Source organism: Hipposideros armiger, unplaced genomic scaffold (genome assembly GCF_001890085.2).
Source record: "Hipposideros armiger isolate ML-2016 unplaced genomic scaffold, ASM189008v1 scaffold_97, whole genome shotgun sequence".
Taxonomy (NCBI): domain Eukaryota; kingdom Metazoa; phylum Chordata; class Mammalia; order Chiroptera; family Hipposideridae; genus Hipposideros; species Hipposideros armiger.
This window is the reverse complement of record NW_017731447.1, coordinates 2,796,958-2,818,077: the sequence shown is the minus strand read 5'-3', so window position 1 is coordinate 2,818,077 and position 21,120 is coordinate 2,796,958. Positions and strand designations below refer to the sequence as shown.

Here is a 21,120-nt window from a genome sequence, read left to right as displayed (position 1 = left end):
ACAGACCCAGTCTTCCCCTATCTCCGCATCCTCATGCATCCTTCCCACTGGCCTCTACGAAGCCTGAGAAGGCATTGTTACTGGTGTTTCACTATCAAAAGTGTCACTGGGCTACATGCCCTTTTAAGGAGGAATTTACCACTGCCAGACAAAGTGAGTTCCCAAGAGACTACTTTTTCAGGAACCCTTTCATGTACCATTCTTTTTGTGTCCTAAAGCAATGATGGGGGTACCCAGAAGCTTGCAAAGAAAGATCTAAGGTACCAGATGATGACAGTGGCATGGTCCACGTGACTCCAGGGGGTTTTTATAGTTCTCTATACTTTTGAAGCTTATGACCTAGTGTGTCTTGCATTTCACAGGGACACAGATACCTTGGTTGGATTACCCAGGCCCATCCACGAAAGTGTGAAGACCCTAAAGCAGGTGACTGGGGTGGGCTCTTCAGGGCTAGGGAGCCATCAAGGCAAGTTGGACTACCAGGGTTTTGGTACTGGGTGAGGCTCTTCTACCAGACACATTCTGAACCTATTAGTTTGCATTTCCCTGAAGGCGTTTTGGCCAAAGAGAAAAAACGCTGGCTCTCTCTCTACTCACCAGTTTCCTACATTCAGATAGATAAAAAAGTTCTCCTTTCTTCCTTTCATTCCTTTTCCCTCCTCCCACCCTTCTCTCTCTCTTCCCACTTCTAGCTTCCTTTCCTCTTACTTCCCTCTTCCTATAGGACCACTAACTTTCAAAGGCCCAGGATTGAGTAGCAGGCTGCTTTACATCTAAAGTGTGTTTGAGCACAAAGACTAAGAGCAGCCGTCTCCTGCACCGACCTTGACTCCTCCCCACCCCATCGGCATCACTCCACACACACATGCACATGCAGCTGAACCCTCAGGGCAGTGGTCCAGGGGCAAGGACCTGTTCTTGGCTTCCCCTTGCACTTTGGTTGAAGGAAATGCTTAGGTATTTGGGGCTCTTCAACAAATTGGAAACATGGAATACACAGAAACACTGTATATGAAGCACTTTGCTCAGTGTTAATGATGCAAAGGTGAATAAGACTCCTACCTTCAAAGAGTTCATGACCTATTTGGACCCATAAATAGAATGTTTCCTTGTCATTGAGGAAGTTAAGCTGGAGGCTGGTAGACATGCGATGGAGGCCCTCGGCCCCTTGTTGATATCTTATCTTCCCCAGCACAAGTACATCTCCATCGCAGATGTTCAGATCAAGAATGAGGAGGAGCTGGAGAAGTGCCCCATGTCTTTGGTGAGTCAAGGGGTTTCTGCACAGGAAGGGGACACAAGGAAGTCTGTCAGCAGTGCTGTCACAGATCATGTGTGCCTGCTCCTGGGCTCTACAGTGTGCCAGACAAGACAAGGTCCCTACTTTCACAATACGTTAAAGTTGGAGAAAAAAGATCAACAAATAATTAAGGAAACAAGAAGATCATCAGAGAGTGCGCGATATAATGAAGAAAGTTTAAATAGAATGACATGATAAAGGCATGTAGTAGACTACTTTAGATTGGGCAGTCAGGGTAGGTGACAGTTAAGCCAAGAGATGAGGTACAAGAAGGAGCGGCCATAGGAAGGAACATCAAGGGATGTTCTGAACCAAGCAGAGGGAACAGCCTTAACGAGATGAGAGCACGCTCAGAAAGTTAGGGGTAGGGAATGAAGACTGTTCGCGTGGTGTGGCCCACTGGAGCACAGGCCTAGGGGTGAGCTTGCGGGAGATGAAGTCAGAGAGGAGGCCTGGGTCAACATTATGGGCCCTGTAAGCAAAGACAGGGAGCTTGAAGTTGATTCACAGTACAAAGGGAAGTCTTTGGAGATTTTAAGCAGGGGAGTGACATGATCTGATTTATCTTTTTAAAAACCATTAGCTGCAGTGTAGAGACTGGACCAGAAAAGAGTGGAAGCACAGATATCAGTTTGGAAGCGCTTATGGTAATCGAGCTGAAAGATACTGGTTACCTGGACTTGGGTAGTAATTGTGGAGCTAGGGAAAAGTAGATGAGTTTGGGTTCTATTTTAGAAGTGTAGCTGACAAGAGTTGCAGTTCAATGGTATATGGACAGAGAGGCAAAAAGAGGAATCAAGAATAAGGACCATTGGCCAAGATAGGAGTTCCGTTTTATCAAGAGTTCTATTTTGGTCATCCTAAGTTTTAAATATCCATTAGGCACCTGCGCAGAGCAGCCAAGCAATAGATATATGGGTCTAGAGTTCTAGAGAGAGGACTGGCCAAGAGAAATTCATTTGGGAGCTGTTGATTTATGGACAGCGTTAAAAGCCACAGAAGTGACTGAGATAACCCAGGGAAGAGGTAGAAATAGAGAAGAGGGTGGAACCCAGGACAAAGCCCTGGGGCACACCAGTACGCTGAGGGTGGAATGAGTCAGAAAAGGAGCCGGCAAAGAAGAGTAAGAAACTCACTTAGGGAGGTGGGAGGAAACCCAGGACCTTATACCATAAAAGCTAAGAAAAGAAAGTCTTTCAAGAAGAAGGGCGTGATCAGCTGTGTCAAATGCTGCTGATAAACGGAGCATGATAAGAACAAGGTGCCCACTGGATTTGGAAACATGAAGAAAACGGGTGACCTAGAAAAGAGCAACCTCAAGTGAAGTGGTAGGGCTAGAAGCCTAGCGGGTGTGTTGAAAAAAAAAATGCCAAGAAAGGAAATAGACAGTCAGCAGAGACAACATAGAAGTTTTGTTGTGAAGAGAATAAAAATGGGATGGTAGCTGAAGGAGGCTGTGGGGTCAAAGGAAAGTGTTTTATAGCTAGGAGATACTAGAGTATGTTTGTGTCCTAAGAGTTGACCCAGGGGAGAGGGGATAATTACAAAACTTGCATTTGACATGGCAAAAGCTTGTGAGATCCTGAGCACAAGTGGAGGTTTGGCCTTTGATAGGAGTATAGGTGGTTCATCCTTCATGTCAAGAAGGAAGGTAGATGCTTGACTACTGCAGTGTACACGTGAAGCTGAATAACATTGTATATCAACTATAATTTTATATATATATATATATATATATATATATATATATATATATAGAGAGAGAGAGAGAGAGAGAGAGAGAGAGAGAGAGAGAGAGTCACAGGATATGCAGTATAGTATAAGGAATAGAGTCAGTGGAATTGTAATAGATATATACGATGTCAGAGGGCAATAGATTGGGGGAGGGGGTTATCACTTTGTGAGGGGTGAAATGTCTAACTATGACATTGTTTTGTACACCTGAAACTCATAATTAAAAAAAAAAAAGTAACCAGCTAGACGACCAACACTGTAATTCAGGATTTCTAGCCTCCTGATCTCTGAGAAAATAAATTTCTAGTGTTTAAGCAAAAAAAAAAAAAAAAAAGAAGGAAGGAAGGAAGAGACCCTGGTAGATTTGGCATTAAGAAGAGGAGGGTGTGCCTGTTTGATTGTTTTCTCCACGAAGTATGAGGTAGGGTTAGCAACTGTTGGGAGGCTGTGGGGTGAGGGGATTGGCTTGAGGAGAGGGGAGAAGGTATGAAATAAGCCTTTGGAGAACAGGAAGGCAAGCAGGCAGGACTGCCAGGCTTTACTGAGGGCCCATCTGAGACTTGTGCTCATTTAAGCAGCAGTTGAGTTGTGTGGGATAAAAGGGGCCTGGTTACTTCCCCCTGCTTCAGAGTCTCATGGCAGTGACCCACGCCCTGTAATAGAGGGACCTTGGGTGAGGAAGGACTGCAGTGGCCAGCGATGACAGTGGTCTGAGTAGTGTCTTGAGCACCGGAGGCCCCAGTCTCCCTACTCTGGTAAAAGGCTTAGATGGGGTCATCAAAAGGACAAAAAGAGTTGTGCATGAGGGGGGTTGGTCAGAAAGGAGAAAGGGGTGTTGTAGGGGCTAATGGAGAAATCAAGAAACCAGTTTCCACCTCCAAGCTTCCCAGCTATTACTCCTTCCTGCCTCTCCAGGCCATAGGTTACCCAACTCCCTTATCAATTCTCTTTATTGAGTCACCGATCCCTCCTTCAGAGCATCCCAGAGCTCTCAGATGGCCTCACGTTGACACCATGGAAAGTGCCTCTGTGTGGCGTGTCTGTTCCAGTGTTCCAGGCATACCTGTAGGTGGGAGTTCTGACTCCTGATCCAGCATGTGACATGGAAAGAATCATTCTGGATTGACTCCAGATAATGTGAAAACCAGAAGTATAGATTATTAGGGCTGGACGAGCCCTCAGCGGTCCTCCAGACCAGCCCGCTATAAAAGAGGATCCTATAAAAAAGGAAACTAGGACCCAGAGAGGGAAAGGAAGTTACCCAAGGTCATACAATGAGTCATTAACACAAATAGGATAGGGAATGTATAATAAACCTGGCACCAAGCTCAGTGCTTTTTTCATGCCACCCTTCACAGCCAAGAAAATGTAGCTTTCGGTCAACTGGAAATGTCCTGGGCAAACTTTGTGTTTCCTGCCACAGGGGGAAGAGGTGGTACCAGAGACGCCATGTGAAATCCTCTACCAGGGCATGCTGTATAGCCTCCCCCAGTACATGGTAAGGAGATGGCTGGGCCAGAGCTGCCCTTCTCTGCTACGAGGAACCGGCAGCTGAGAGCCGTTTCAAGCTGAGCTGTCCATCATTTGAGCCCTTGCCCCTCAGGCAAGGCATTCTCTAACGCAGAACCCTGAGCTTTCCTCAGGGCTCCTCCGACAGGAAGGAGATCTTGGCGGTACGCCCAAGTCCTTCTTGGGGAGGGGTGGAGATTAGGAGGGCCCTCTCGTCCCTCTGAGGCCTGCTGTGGTCTGTCATGTCCTGGACAGTGTCAGGCTGAGAATGGTGAGGATGCTGACGGGCAGGGTTAGAGGAAAGAAAAGCGTAGCAGGGAATGAGATCTTGCCTGTGCCTCCCCCCTTATTTCTGGGTATTGCCCCTCTCACTGCTTCTCCCACCCTCCTCTCTGGAAAGAGCAGTCTTGAAGCAGAGCAGCCTGTAAGCTCCCTTCGGGCTCCTTAGCCTCACAGGCAGGCCTCTCAGGACTGTTTGCACTCTGGAGGCTGGAGAGATTTGGTCATGGAGGGAAGAACTTAAAGGAAGGCTTTAAAACACTTCCCTTACGGCTGTTGATGTTGAAGAACAGCCTTGTTGAAGGGAATGGACGGGGACAGATATCCTCATTTTCTACTTTCCAGATTGCTCTGCTTAAAATTCTGCTGGCTGCGGCCCCCACCTCTAAGGCTAAGACAGACTCTATCAATATCCTGGCAGATGTCCTGCCTGAGGAGATGCCGTGAGTGCTTCAACTGGGCCGGCTGCTCAATACTAGCTGTCTTGTCTGCGGGGTCTCCCTAGTCCCCACCCCACAGTGTTAACATGCACAGGGATTGTCTCCAATGAGATCTCCCCTCCCCCACCCGTAGCCCCTTTCCACCACTGCAGTGCTCTCAGCTATGCCCTTTTTAGCTCAGAATTGAGGGCAGCTTCAGTGCCAGTGACTGGCTGCACAGGTATGTGGGTGGGCTTTGCCAAGGAATGAGCTTGCCAAAGGAGAGGGAGAAACAAAAAGATTCAAGGAGCTTTTCTTCAGACAGGCTGCTTGTAAGTGGGAACTCTGGAGGTTTCCGTAGCCCAGAAGTTCAGGTTTCCCAAGTTCTGGCTCTCTGTGTGCTGGATCTGACCCAAATACCTGGGTCCATGGAGGCCTCTCCCAGCCACCCTCTGCACTGACTCCTGTCCCCATTGTAGCATCACTGTTCTCCAGAGCATGAAGTTGGGCATCGACGTGAACAGACACAAGGAGATCATTGTGAAGAGCATCTCTGCCCTGCTCCTGCTCCTCCTCAAACACTTCAAACTGAACCACATCTACCAGGTGAGCAGCGAGGAGCGGGTCTCAGGTGTTCTCCAGGCCCTGTCTCCCCAGGAAGGGACGCAAGAGCCCTTGTAGTCCAGCTGAGCATCTTTCAGCCTTTTCTTTGTGTCACTCGAGGAATCCACATACCTGTTGCACCAGCTTGAGGTGCGGGTATGGAGTGCACTGTGGGGAGCTCTCCTAGAAAAATACAGATGCCTGTCCTTTGAACATTATCTGAGGGTTGCGGGTAGGAAGCTCTAGTTTCTTGGGAGCTTTGAAGCAATGGAAGGCAGGGTGCAAGCATTCTGCAAAAAGGGGAGAAAGTGTGTTGGGCATAGTTTTTGATAATGTGAAGCACTTTTCTAACATTGGAGATATAATTCTGAATAAGGCACAGTCGTGGCCCTTAAGGGCTTGTAAAGGATATAGATACATAAATAGCCAATTATAGAGTGATAAGTACCGTGATACAGGTAAGCACTGACTGCTATGGACACACCTAACTCAGCCTGAGGTGGAGGAGAAGGGACTTCTAATCTGAGCCCTAAAGAAAGAAACGTTTGCTAGGATATGGGAGCTGTCAGGGAAAGAGAACAGGAAGCATTTCAAGCAGAAAAGCTAATTCGTGAAAGTGCAGAGGGGACAGAGCCCAGTACCCTAGGAAACTGATTAAATGGTGCTGGAGTTCTGCCTAGGGTCGGGGAAGATGGGGAGGCCTGGTGACACCTGAGGCTAGAAGGGACAGTGGGGCAGATCATAATATATAGGATGGCACACAGTTCTCCAGTAGCTATCATGTGCCTGGCACTCTGTTAAGCGTGTGTGAGTTCTCATTGAATTCTCTCAACCCTATGAGGCAGGTCGTATTTTATCCCTGTTTTATAGATGAGGAAACCAAAGCTAAGGAAGGTTAACCCACTTCCCCAGGCGTTGTTTGCCATGCTAAGGAGTTTGGACTTGGTCCTAAAGGCATCGCCAAGGTACAGGGGAAGATGGCAGTGAATGGATGGTCTCCATGGTGAGACCGTGGGAAGGAGAGGAGGCTTCTCCTTCCTGCACAGAAGCTCTGCTCTATTTTCCTCCTACCAAGTCAGAACCAAGATTGCAGGGGGAAGAGCAGGACCTCAGAGTGCAGGGAGGTCCCTGCAGGGTCTGTGTCCGTCGACTATACTTCTCCACTTTAATACATGCAAAGACAACTTTGGGTGTTTTGGGGTGTCCTGGGTGCTCACATGCTGGCTAGTGTTCGCCGAGCAGCAGCAGGGCTGGGAGGAGTTGGGGTGGGTGGGAGATAAGTGTTCCTGGTAGAAGGCACAGAGAACGGTGGGTGTGGCTGTGTGTTTCTGCTGCTTCTTGTGGTGGGCAGTATGTGGCTCAACAGCCAGACAGGTGGGTGGCTTGCTGGGCCTTGCCAGTGTGTGTCAGTGTCAGTGAATCCTGACAAGGCTACAGACACATCACAAACTGAAAATATTCTCTGTCACTTGATAGTGGTATGTATTGGCTTCTCCATCTGGGGCTTTGAAAAATACCCTGGGTCAGCTGCCAGGAAGAAAACACTTGATCAGAAGAAACGGGCAGCACAAGCTGACTCCCTATCTCTAACCACACACTCAGGGACAGAGGGCAGCTTAGCTTGCTGCTGTGGCTGCTACTTGGTAATCAGGAAGGAGGGGATTTAAAATGCCACCATTTTCTGCGTTTTCAACAGTTTCTGCACTGTCCCAGTAGTCTAGGTTCTGGATCTGGTGACAAATTATTTCTGATGCTCCTCAGTGTATCAGTGTGTCAGGGCAAAATCCATGGTGACACAACTCCATGACACTGCCTCCACTGGGTCTCCCTGGACCCAAACCCTATCCAGATTCAAGAGAGCAAAAGGGAGCGCCTGTGTTCTGGCGTTTAGCTCATCCAAGAGATCTTGGAATTATTCTCAGTGCCGTACCATTGACTGAAGGGCTCTTGTTGATTCAGTCATTAAAATACTGATCGTACAGGGGATAATACAATGACCCATGCACACTTGCGCTGGAGCCCACATTCCAGTGGTTCATTTGGTTTCTGTGCATCGTCTCTGTCCTGACTTAGTGATGCCAGCAGTTGCCAGGAGTAAGTTGCACCTGTCCCTGCTGTATCAATCACAGTGGAAACACTATGAGCCAGGGGTTTGGTATGGAAGACAACCCCCTCAGGGAGCCTTCCTTTCCTGTTGAGCTTAGTTGCAAATCTCATGGCAATTCTTTCTCTGTATCTGGAGCGGGACGTTCCTTCTGGCTTGCTTATGTTTTGTGCTTTTGGTCAGGGGTTTGCAACATACATACACTGCAGATGGTCCCCCTCCATATGGGACGGGCTGGCTGAAGATAGCTCTCCCCACTTCCCAGGCAGAAAGACTGATAACACAAGTGGACAGTGGATATTCTTAGGAGTGGATATTATAATTATACTTGCCTCTCTTTTTCATATATACCTTTGATTCTCCCCCAAATAAGCAACCCTTTCTGCTTTGATCTTTGAATTCAGTTTGAATATGTATCGCAGCATTTAGTATTTGCCAACTGCATTCCACTGATCCTGAAGTTCTTCAATCAAAATATCTTGTCCTACATCACTGCTAAAAACAGGTACGGGCTCTGGACAGGTTTATTTCAAAGGGCTAGTTTGGGATGGTTAAGAAAATTCCATCGTCTCTAAGCTTTTCAGTCCTGATGTACCTAGTCCCTTCTATCTTGGAGCTGTGACTGTTAAATTTCATTTCCTGGAAGTGTTAGCTGTTGGGGTGTATAGGTTTGGCCTCTTCATAAAGATATTTGTATTTTAAAAGTTTTGAAAACTGAAAACTGTCATGACTCAAAGCAATGAAGCTACAACGATGAAATTTTAGCCCTGTGGCAGAGGATCAAAATGTGTTTCTTGGAAAATAGCCTGCTTGTCGGGCCAGCCCAGATCTTATTATAAATCATAATTTGGATCAGTTACACTACCTTGTAAACTAAAGTGTAATACGGAATTTGTAACTGAGAGTAAATAATAAACCCTTACTTAGATCAACTTATAGTTTTAAAAATTACAGTACTTTTCACATCCATTATTTAATCTCAGTGGTGCTAAGAGGTATTATAACATGTTTTATTTCTCATTTTACCAATTAGGAAACAAACTCAGGTTAATTGGCTTGCTTGGGATTAACATGCTAGTGAGACCCACCCCTTAAGTCAGCAGCGAAGGCAGGATCAAAACATAAATTGCTTTTTGATCGCAATTGCTGTGAATACAAATTGCTTCCCACCCCTCCAGCCAAGTGGGGACTTGGCTGTGGCGGGTTACAAAGTAGATCCTTCTTCCTTCATTTACTGCTTCCCTGAGAACTGGGAGCACTTTAATCAGTAGAGTGTCCCAGGAGTGCTTTAACAGAGACAAATTTCCTGAAATAGAAGTTAAGAAGCCTGATCTGATACTTAGAGTGACTGGAGAGGGTCTAAGAGATGTTGCCTCAGCAGCCTGTCAGTCCTGCCTGAAATTCCACCATGGAGAGGCAGCTCACTTATATGTAACTTAACACACACACACACAACCTGAAGTCAGGAGACCTGGATTCCTGACCTGGATCTGCCATTTGCTAGCTATGTAATCTCAAGTAAGATACTTTGTTTTTCCGAGCCACAGTATTTTCATCTTTAAAATGAGAAGAATACCTCCTCTGACTACATCATAGAGCTTTTATAGGCATTAGTTAAGATATACATAGGAGATGGCTTTAAATACTTTTCCCATTTGGAGGAAGCATTGGAGAGCGGGTTGTTTTCTAACTACAGAGAGACTTGTGTTCTGGCCCCTTTAAAAATTGTCCTAAGACATGCTAACTGGGTTACCAGGGAAAATGAAAGTGTAGGCTGGGCTGGGGAAGGGCCACAGCTTCATGGAGGCACTGGTGTGTTTCATTCAACCCTCTTAGTTATTATAGAAGCGACTGAAACAAGCCGACCTGGCTCATGCAGAACGGAGAATTTATTGGAAAGAAATGGGAGGTATGTCACCGGGAAGCCAGGACAGGGATGCAGCTTTGGGCCTCAGGGTTGGTCTGTAGTGTAGGGAGACCCGAAGCCCTCACCTCCGTCTGCGGACACTGAGCCTCTGTAGTTCCACTCCATTTCTTCTCACTGACAAATAGTATCGTCTGCTTCCCAGGCCACTTGGTGAAATATGCCACATGAGCCAAACATGTCCCACCTGATGCCACTTCAGAGATTAAATGGGCTCTCAATCCTTATTTCACATTCCCAGGGTTAGAGGTCCACCCCTGGATCAATCAACGGTGGCTGGGGGAGTAGGGTTTGGGAACTAAATGCCTCCCACCCTGAACTCATGGGCCTGGAAGAAGAGGCAGACAATGCAATAGGTGGCCTACGCTTTCCGCTTTCCGTTTGGAGTTGGAAGTGTGATAGTGCCAGACAACACATCATTTGCTAGGGCGGGCCTGGATAAGACGATCCTCCTGTGCACCACCTATCGACTTTACTGTCACATGATCCCTGGGAATGTGGGGCACCCCACAGCTCATTAGTGCTCAGTTTCCTCATGGTTCTTGCAATCTAGTTACTCTAGAAGCTTGTAACTTTATTTGATGGCCCCTTAGGCTAGAATTCAGTTCACTGAGATTGGAGCAAATCCAGCTTTGATTTCCCACCCCCATTTCCTGGTCACAGCACCTCCTTTGCCATGGGGATTTGTCAGTGGGAGGTGGATAGATAAGTTGATAAGCCAGCCAAGAATGTCTATCCTAATGAAGCAGCACAGAATTGGCATCCCTGGGCGAGTCCAGGAGAGTGAATTAAGTCGATGAGCAATAGTGTAGGTAGAGCCACTGCCCTCACGCCTCCTCCCTTTGTTCCCTATGTTATCTCTGTGGGTTTCTTGGACAAAGGTAAAACATTCCTAGTCAAATAAATCGTTGCCTTTTGCTTGGATAGAAGTTTTGACTTTCAAAATGCAGAGATAGGTCCAAGGAACCCCACACTCTTTATAGCCCCTGCTGTGCCAACCTCCTTTATCTATTTCCAACTGCACTAGTTCCGATAGATTGGTGTTTGAAACCCCATGGAATATTGGGACCAGAAGGAGCATTAGAGATTAGCTAGTCTGCGTTCTGCCTTGTACCAGTGAAGAAGGGAGAAGAGGAAAGAAAGAGAAGTGTCATTTGGAGTGACTGTGTTCCTGTCATCAGGCCTTATTTCCCCTGCTTCCGGGGCTCATCGCAGAGCCTCCAGCTCCCCTGCAGCACCCCACTGTCGGTTTTGGGGACAGATGCTGTTACCGTTCTTGAGCTACTAGATTGGCCCTGCTGCAGGAAGCTGCCTCTGCCTCAAGCTTCCTTTAGCTTCATTCCCCAGAGCTCCTGGCTTTCAGAAACATCTGGTAAGGGACACAGGAGAGGTCTTCATTTCATCCTCACATCCACAGGTTAAGTGGGATAAATTTGGGCACCCTCTCTGGGAGCACAATTCTATTCACACATATGCACAGCATCCACTTAAATACGGAAACACAAGGCACACAAGTTTACAGATTCCTTTAAAGAAGGGAGGAGAAAGGTGGCTGGCTACACAGAGGCTCGCTTTCTGCTCCCTTTTGCATCTGCCACATGGTGGGCCAGCCTGAAAGAACTCTGTTGGTTTCTTTCATGGCTGTGAGGAGAGGAGATTAGAGCTGGAGTTGCCTGGCACCAGAACCCTTAGTTTCAGCTGAAATCACTAAGCAATTTAGGAAATAAATGGGGCCTGCTGGAGAGAGAAATCACTCCTGCCCTTTCAGCTACGACTGTCTCCTGCCATTGCCATTTTCCTAAAGCCTGTCCTTATCTCTGCATCTTGCAGCATCTCAGTCCTCGATTATCCTTGCTGTACCATCCAGGATTTGCCAGAACTTACCACGGAGAGTCTGGTAAGCAGAAGGGGATTGGGTAACCTTTGAAATCGCCAGGTGGCAGAGGCTGGCGTTTGCTGTTCCATTTCTTCTCCAGCCCCATAATGCCCTGGTTTGGGAGTTTCCGTTCAAAAAGGCCTGCTGGCAAAAGCCCGGAGGCATTAGGGGTTTAGAGCTGCTGACCCAGTTGAGGACAATTTGGAAAAGCTGAGCGCAACATTTTGTAGACAAGAGAAAAGGGTCAGTGAAAAACGCGAAGGAGGAGAGGAAATTTAGGAAGATAAGGGGACTGAAATGAAATGTGAACATCGGTGCAAAATGGCAGGAGCATCTGGCCTATCCCAGTGATCTGTCTTCTTTCTGCTGTGCTACATACAGGCTATTCACTTTTCTTATCGGTTATAAAACCCAGGCGTGGTACTTCAGAACATACCTTGCCTGGGTCTCTCTGAGGCAAAAGTCAACATAGCCACAGAAGGATGACCCAGAAAATTCCTCATCCTGGAAACAGCTCCAGGCAAATCAGAAAATGTCCTTAGAGTTCTGAATTCCGTGAAACTAACTGACGAACAGCATATTGAAGATCATGGGTCTACCTCATCGTGTATTGTCACAGCTCCTTAGTTATACCTCAGACCATACCCTCATTCTGTTGCATTGTGATCTGTATCTGTTTCTCCATTTGACTGAAAACTTCTTAAAGGAAGAGATACTGTCATCTTCATTTTTATACCACCAAAATCTAGCACCATGTTTGGTACATAGAAGGAGCTCAAATGCTGAATGATCAGATGACGGCACCCATGTGTGCCACAGCCCTCTGTCCCCCAACTTTAATACCTGCAGATTGTTGCATTAGAAACGTATATTATGCAAAAATACTTTCTGTGGTACAGGTTTTGTAGAACCTTAGGATTCTTGGCTAAAGGGGACTTGAGAGCCATTTGGTCCAAACCCCTATTTCAAAGATGAGAAGCCTGAGGGCCCATTGGATAAAGTGACTTGGCAGGTCCACTCTTCATAGATGGCAGACCCTGAATTAGAGAAAGACCCATGTCCAGGGACACCAATCACACCCTGTTTAGCACCAGGGCCGAGATTCCTGTCTTACTCAGATGTGGTCTCAGCAGCCAAGGAAGCTTTGGGTGCTTCTTACCCCTCAGTAAGTTGTCTAACTTTGTTTATTACGTGATGTTATCCAATCTTTAAAACAACTGTATGAGGCTAGTATTACTGTTTCATGGATAGAGAAGTTAAGTAACTGCCCAGATCTTACCGTTGAAAGCCGCAGCAGCAGCCTAGAGGCCTGCATCCCTGCCATTCAGAGCTGGAATGAGGAATGCGCTTTATCGCAGCAACAGTGGTACGCAGATAACATTACAATTCGACTATTAGTTGGGTATTTCAAAACATAAAGTAAGCTTTTATGACCTGAAACTATTTCTTGATACAATGTGTTCTCTTTTCTCAATCCATATTTAGGAATTGATGGGAACCATACTTTCATATCTCTTCCAATTGACCTTTTGAGATATGAGCATAACATCAAAATAATTGTTATGCCTCTGAGAGGACTTTATTATTATGCAAGAGTGGGTGAAAGCATGTATCCTTAATCCAAACCAAATTCACGCTAGGTATTCCTCTCCTTTCTGTGAGGCAGCAGTGGCACCTGGTGGTTTCATCTGGTAACCACAGTTTGTTTTGTTTCGTTTCTTTGCTTGAATTTACAATGTAAGTCCAATCATGGGCTTAAGTACGTAATTAGCAAGTTTACTCCACATACATCCTCAGTATAATGCTTTATTTATCTAAACTGATGGCTTCTATACTCAGAAATGACTAATCTTTAAGATGTATCTCTTTTTCAGGCTCAATGAATTAATTGTAAACAGAAAATGTACTGGTTTTTTTAAGTGTATAGGTTTTCTTTAAATAACATTAAAGTTTTTTTTCTGAATATAAAGACGATTTATACTATTGCAGAAAATTGGAGAAAAACAAAAAAAGTATACTATCTACATATAACCACTGTTAATATTTTGTTGCAATTACCACATATATGTATATATTATTTAATATATACTAGTAAATCTTTAGACCCGAGGTGTATGCAAACAAATAATTTACTAGTGAGAGTGAAAGATGGGCAGATGTTTTCTTTTTTAGCTATAGCTGGCTGAAAGTGAGTAAAAGCCTTGCTTTAGATAGTGTGAAGCACCAGGAACAAGAGAATGGCCAGGTGCTGCTAGTCACAAAATACATCTCCCCAGAGAAATTTACATCTTACTTAATATGCTGAGTCCTGAGAAAGAAGGTGACCTGCCTTAAAGGACAATAAACAAAAAACCCTGAAGCCTAGCAAAATGCACCCATGCAGCTGAAGGCCTGCTGGGAAAGTGATTTTCTGTTGGGTTGGACAAGGCAAGGCAGGGCCTCATGCAGAGCCTGCTGCTGCCAGCAAGGGCGACAAGACTGGGTTCAGGTATCCTGGGAGAGCCCCTGACTGAATGTGTTCCTTCAGTGCCCGCTCCGGGCAGTATCTGGTAAGTGGGGCTAGCTATAGATGTCAGGAAGGCAGTATCAGAAAGAAAGGAGAGCAAGCCCTGGGCAGGTGACACTATCTTCAGGAGGGAACTGGGGCATCTTTCCTAGAACTTCTGAGACTGAGCTCTGAAGAAAAGGCAGCCACAGTTAATTTCCTTTTACTCAAAACTTCACTCTTAAGCCAACTGGAGAAAGTTGACGTAAATCACGGAATTATTAAATGGTTAGATCTTAAAGATTATCTAGTTCAACCTCTTATAGGAAATAGGGAAATGACTTGCCCAAGATAATACGGCCTTGGCAAAACCATAATCCAGGTGTCCTGGTGCCCTCAAGGCCATGCCTCTACTCTCTTATTATTCTTTGGATGCTAAGGAATGCAAGGCTTTTAATGCTGCTACCATGTTAGAAATTAGGATACAGTTCAAATGCACTTCCCTCTCTCCCATATGTTTGTTGTTTCCCCTGCTTCTTTTTAAAAAGTAAACATTTAAAAGTCTGTTTCCTCTGTTACCCCCAGAAGATATAACATCTATAGAACCTCATCTGTTTTGGGCAAACCAAACTAGCTGATGCACTCTAGTGGAAACTCCCGTGGAAGTTTCCCTTGGATGGAAACAGATGGTTCTCCTGGGACTAGTGCTAAACACAATATTGAACATTTACTACAGGAAGGAGAACATTTTTTTCTAAACAATATTTCTAAAAAGTTTCCCTGAAACTTTTTGACCCTTAGTCTTATTTATATTTTAGGCAAGCCTAATATTCTCAAAAATCATGGACGTTCAATCCACATTACATGTGTGCCTGTCTTGCTTGTTTCAAACTCATTTGGGAGAGGAAGGGGTAATTTACCATTCACCAGACAGCAGCTCAGTTCTACACATCTCTTACTCCTACACTCATATCACTCTGTAGACATGAGGAATTTCCAAGATGTTAGTTTGGCTACCATGCATACTCATTGATTTATATAGCTTCTGACACCAGTCTATATTTACAGGGCCCCCAAATCCATAAGGACTCTTTATTTTTGTCCCTGAACGATGAGTAGATACCTGTTTCTATTCTGAAATCCATCTGTTATTTCTGGTTGGGTGCTCACAAGAAATCAAGAAACATATAAGAGAAACACCTAGTTAAAATTAACCATCTGCCATTTTCCTTTCCATGCTGAAGAATGAAGCAAATTATTGCAATATGTTTGATAAAGGAGGGTAGGGGTTGATTTAAAAAATTCAACCATAATGGATATCAGATCCATCTCACATAGTTTGAAATCTACCAGAATAACTCCTAGCAGTTACAAACATAGCTTATGTAAGCATTGTAAAGTATATGGGGGTAGAATTCTATCATCTCTTTTCTGATCCTAAATTAGACAGCTTGCTTAAGTGAAGTTTCTATGTTCCTGGATCATCTTTCTAACCAGTGCTTGCCATAGGTACTGAGTCTTCCAGGATTGGCAGCTGTGTTTTCAGATGAAAAATATTGCATGCTTTCAGGCCTCAGTGTGTGGAGAGCAGGCTGGTGAGGAAGTAGCATCTCATATGGAAGGCTTCATTTAGACTGACCAACAGTGACTTCCAGGCTCTGTGGGAACGAAAGCCTGGTAGGTGTTGAGATCATGATAGTCATGCCTCCTTACAGGAAGCTGGAGAAAACAACCAGTTCTGCTGGAGAAACCTCTTTTCCTGCATCAATCTTCTGAGGCTGCTCAATAAGCTGACCAAATGGAAACATTCCAGAACCATGGTGAGTGGCCCTTCAGATCGTGGAGGTGTCCCTCTGACTGAATTTTTAAAATCTTTAGTAAATAGTTATGGACTTCCTGCTTTGTGAGCTCTATAGATAGACACTGAATGCTACCCAAGATTTAGCCCCTCCTAACTTTTGGACATTTATTCTATATGAGATAATTACTTACCACTCCCTTTACTTTTCAGGAAGCTAAATATGGACCCTTCCTCAGGGCTGCTCTGGTAGGGAAGTTAGCGTCGTTATTTGGATTATAGTCACACATCCCAAGTCTAAGATTATTCATTGCAGCATTATTTATAATCATGAAAGATAAGAAGCAACCTAAATAGTTGTTAATATGGGACCAACTGGTTAAATAATTTGTGGCACATCTTTATGATAGACTATTATATAACATCAAAAAGAATGAGGTAGTTCTATGGAATAATTTTCAAGGTATATTGCTTTTAAAAAGCATGGTATGAAACAGTATGACAGGATATGTAGTTGGCTATTATTTTTGTTAATAAAAGTAATATATGCAAATGTAGAATTATCTCTAGAAGATACACAAGACACTGCTAACAGTGGAAATGAGATGTGTGCCTGACAAAATATTTTTGCACTTTATATCATGCACTTTGAATATTAGAAACTTTTAATTGTGAAATATAAATGGAGTGGTTCCTCTATGTTCGTAAAGACTAAATCTAAATAGAGCCAGGACCATAGATTCTCAAAGCTCCCCAGGGTAATCTGAGGCCACCCAGATTTGGCTTAATTTATCTGTGAGCTGGAAATTCCAAGAGACTTTAGATTGGCATCTGTCTTTCTTCACTCCCACCCCTCTTTAAATGGGCAGATGCTGGTGGTGTTTAAGTCTGCTCCAATCTTAAAGCGGGCCCTCAAGGTCAAACAGGCCATGCTACAACTTTATGTCCTGAAGCTGCTAAAAATACAGACCAAGTACCTTGGGCGCCAGTGGAGGAAAAGCAACATGAAAACCATGTCAGCCATTTACCAGAAAGTGCGCCACCGCATGAATGATGACTGGGCTTACGGGAATGGTGAGTATTCTCAGAGCTTTTGCCCTCCAGGAGTTGCCTGGGGTTTAAACAAAACTAAATAAACATTTCTCTCTACCCTCGTGATATGAATTGTTACATATTTTAGATGAGAGGATATGTGATTATAGGTCATGTGCTGATATAACAAACTTTAAAGCACTGCCCCAATCTAGCACGTACCCTGTCCTATGTAAACTATGAAAATCTATTTTATTAAACAAGGAAGTTGAGGGATAATTACCCCCTTTCCAAAACATCCTTTAACTGACAGGTTTCACTGAGAGCTTTTTTTTTTTTAATTAAAACAAACTTTTATTTATTACAAACCAGTTAGAAAATACAAGCAAACATTTTATGATATTACCATATTCAAACCATATTTGTACCACCCAAAGACTACCACTGTTAACATCTTATTGTATATTATGGCAGATCTTTTTCTACACATACATATATATACACATTTATTAAAATGAAAGCAAATTGTATGGAAATTTTACAATCTTCTCTCTTCAGTTAACATCTCTACCTTTCCATATCACTACATTTTTATTTTATCTAATAATCAAGTCTATATTCAGAATTTCCCAGTTGCCCCAGAATGTTCTTTAAAGCTATTTTTAACAAGTCATAGTCCAACCCAGGGCCATTAATTCAATCTGGTTGTGATATTCTTTTATTTGTTTTTAATCTAGCAGTCACCCCACCCCCCATCCCCCAACACTGACTAATTGAAGAACTAGGCCAAGTTTCCTTCCTCCAGTTTCCATATCCACTTTCTAGATTTGTGTACTTGCTTCTTTGTGGTGTCATTTACTTTATTCCTCTATCTCTGGTATTATCTGTAAACTGAAAGTTAGATCTAAAGTTTTGATGAATTTGACTTAAACCTTTTTGGCTATGGCACGGTCTAGGTAATGTTGGTAACCGTATATTGTCTCACATTGTAAAATCTGGTTGACCTACCAGGACTTAATGCTAAGACTGACCAGAGTTTGGAAAAATTTATTTTAGAGAGCTTTCTCATTGTATTGATGTTTGCTGTAGTGGGATCTGACCATGATTTGCATAATTGCATTTAAGAGTTTTTGGTTAAGATGACGAATGACTTGTCTTTGCTGACATTTGTAACCTGCTTGAACTTTAGAGGATGGTGCAGTAAAGAGTGCAGAGAACTAAGGGACACATCTTATTGGCAGATAAAAGCCAGGATGTGAATTCTGCTGTAAGACATAAAGCACAATTAACTATTTAAATTCTTATAGATTTTTAAAACATGAAAATGTTTTATCCTGTAAAGGGCACGTCTCTTGTTGCTGCCATCGTGAGCCCAAACCCCAGCTGCACTTCCTTATAATAAACCATTGCGTGTGGGACGTAAGAGATCTGGGAAATATGTATCCCTGGCCCTGAAATAAGTGTCTAAGTGGGATAAACAGAAACAAATCAGATTACCTGCTTTCTGTTTGTACCTCCATGGAAGCCTTCACCTCATAAACATAACATACGCTGACACATAGATTATCATATGCTGGGAGAGGTCCCAGGGAATCAGGAAAGTCTTTAGTAATTAGTCCATTCTGAGTCTCCTTGTTGTACCCCTTCCTGCCTCTTCCCATTCTTCGAGAGCTGGTGATTCTGTTTAAATGGGAAACTCCCATTCCGAGGAAAGCTCAAGAAAGGGAACTGAGTTGCCAATTTGAAAATATAATCAGCAGGTCCTCGAATAATGTCATTGCATTCAATGTCATTTCATTATAAGTTGATGAGATACCTTTGGAACTTAACTCATTTATATCAATTAACCTAGGCTAAAATTTTCATTATACGCCATTTCACTTAAAGTCACAGAACCTATCAACAATGTCGAGGACTTACTATACACGTAACTAGTAAGAAGGTGAAATAATGAAAAGGAAATACAATAGAAGTCCACCTCCCTCGGCGTCCTCATTTCCGTCTCAGTGGTAGTCACTGTTACCAGTTTCTAGACTACCCTTCCAAAGACAGTCTCTGCATAGATGAGCGATGTATGTAGGCTTGTGTGTATTTTTTAAACCTGAGTGACAGCATGTTATTTACTTAACTTTGTACATGGCTCTTTACAGGAAAGGAAATTCGGAGCTGTTCCTTTGTTGGTATCCTACAGACCATGCCCTGTGGTAAGGGGAGCAGTGTCCTGAATTGTATACATCCTTTTCTTTCTCTCTTCCTATCACAGACATCGATGCCAGGCCATGGGACTTCCAAGCAGAAGAATGCACCTTGAGGGCCAACATCGAGGCTTTTAACAGCCGCCGATATGACAGACCGCAGGACTCTGAATTTTCACCTGTAGATAACTGCTTGCAGAGTGTGTTGGGGCAGCGGTTGGATCTGCCTGAGGATTTCCACTATTCATATGAGATCTGGCTGGAAAGAGAGGTGTTTTCACAGCCCATCTGTTGGGAAGAGCTGCTCCAGAATCACTAAGCTCTTGTCTACAAAGCAGCTGATAGATGGAGGTTGGCTCCAATAAATGGTGCTCTGTCTACCCTGCCCATCAGCCTTTGTTTCCAGCTCTAGAAGTGCTTGTCCAGGGGACAGCTGGCCCAGTCCACAGACAGTCAATGTAGTTTGGGGCATTCTGGGAGCTGCTGGGCCTGGAGATCGTGCAAGCCTGGGATCCTGAGTCACAAAAAAACGGGTCAACTTGCCCCGGGGTCTGCTGGGTGCCAGGTGGCCTTAGAAATCTGCTGGATCAGCCCTGGACAGGCCCTTTTGTGGGACTGCTCCCTGCTTTTTAGTCTTGCCTAGAACCAGCCTGGCCTTCGTTGGCCCCAAGTGAGAATAAGTTTATCATGGCATTTGGCCCATGGCATTCATCATGGTAATAGGAGGTGCATGTCACAAAAGAGAACATTTTCTTCTGCTCACCCTTGATTCCTAGGATTTGCCAGAGGTTTGGCAAAATCAACTTTGAAATTAAGTCTGTATTTTAAATTTAGAATTTCAATACTCACCTCTTTCTAAAATCATTAGCTCTGAGATGGTTTTAGAGCATCTGCACCTGCTTTGAGAAGGATGATGATTTACTATTACCCAAATACTGCATGCATATCGTGTGAAGTGTTTTTTCTTTATTCCCCAAGAGATCTGTATTCAATGTGAAAATGATTTCCTTGTGTACTCTGTATAGGGCATGGAGTGTTCCGCCACAACCGATACGAAACAGGCCTTCTTTAAGGATGTTCCACGTTTTTCTAAAACTACCTTAGCTTAAAACGACTGAGCACACTGCAGAAAAAAATTTTTCTCATCCAATTCATTTTTAAAGTGGCTGGTTAACTACAGAAGGCTTTATTTATTGAGGTGGCATGTCCATTTGTGCTCATGATTGATTATTAATTGAACAGCAAGAGCATCACAGCTTACCATTTTTCTTCTTCTCTTGTACTGATTAATGATTTTTTTTTTCTTTTTTCTGCTGGCAGCTTCAAAGTGTTATGTGGTGATTTAGCAATACTGTTTCTACCTAAAAGCATTGCACATTTCTTTGAAAATATAAGGATTGGTGTACCAACCTCTTTAAACTTTTCTTACAGTGGAATCACCTACTTCCTAACAGGACAAGTTTTTAGAAAAGTTTCTAATTCAATTAGGATTCTTTTATTTTTCTGCTATCCCTACATTCATCATCTATATTTTCAAGCTTTTTAACTTTAAATCCTCCCACACTTGCAACATAGACACTACTGAATTTTTTTTTTTAACCTGTGATTCAACCAAAATCCCACATTGCATTTGGTGGTCACGTCTCTCTTTTTCTTTTTTAAATTGGGGAACAGTGTGTTTTTCCAGGACCCATCAGCTCCGAGTCAAGTAGTTGTTTCAATCTAGTTGTGGAGGGCGCATTTCAGTGGCCCATGCGGGGATCGAACCGGCAACCTTGGTGTCATGAGCACTGCACTCTACACACCTGAGCTAACCAGCCGCCCCTACTGAATCTTTTTTATGACAGCACCAGGCCACTTTC

The 21,120-nt window shown here is 44.0% G+C and overlaps 1 protein-coding gene across 7 annotated transcripts in view; it reads left to right on the top strand.

Annotated features, from left to right (window-relative positions):
• The window catches only part of STRIP2 (striatin interacting protein 2), a 36,194-nt gene extending 16,585 nt beyond the window's left edge, over positions 1 to 19,609 (top strand). For 5 of the 7 annotated variants that reach the window (XM_019646142.1, XM_019646141.1, XM_019646144.1 and 2 more), the window contains 11 exons: positions 363 to 426; positions 1,193 to 1,264; positions 4,458 to 4,532; positions 5,168 to 5,265; positions 5,721 to 5,847; positions 8,353 to 8,453; positions 11,703 to 11,769; positions 15,949 to 16,053; positions 16,245 to 16,280; positions 16,901 to 17,105; positions 19,327 to 19,609. In XM_019646142.1, the coding sequence (XP_019501687.1) occupies positions 363 to 426; positions 1,193 to 1,264; positions 4,458 to 4,532; positions 5,168 to 5,265; positions 5,721 to 5,847; positions 8,353 to 8,453; positions 11,703 to 11,769; positions 15,949 to 16,053; positions 16,245 to 16,280; positions 16,901 to 17,105; positions 19,327 to 19,577 (1,201 nt within the window). In that variant the 3' untranslated portion in view covers positions 19,578 to 19,609. The remainder of the gene's footprint in view (positions 1 to 362; positions 427 to 1,192; positions 1,265 to 4,457; positions 4,533 to 5,167; positions 5,266 to 5,720; positions 5,848 to 8,352; positions 8,454 to 11,702; positions 11,770 to 15,948; positions 16,054 to 16,244; positions 16,281 to 16,900; positions 17,106 to 19,326) is intronic. The other 2 variants (XM_019646143.1, XM_019646147.1) reach the window with 2 other exon arrangements.
• The last annotated feature ends 1,511 nt before the right edge of the window (positions 19,610 to 21,120 follow it).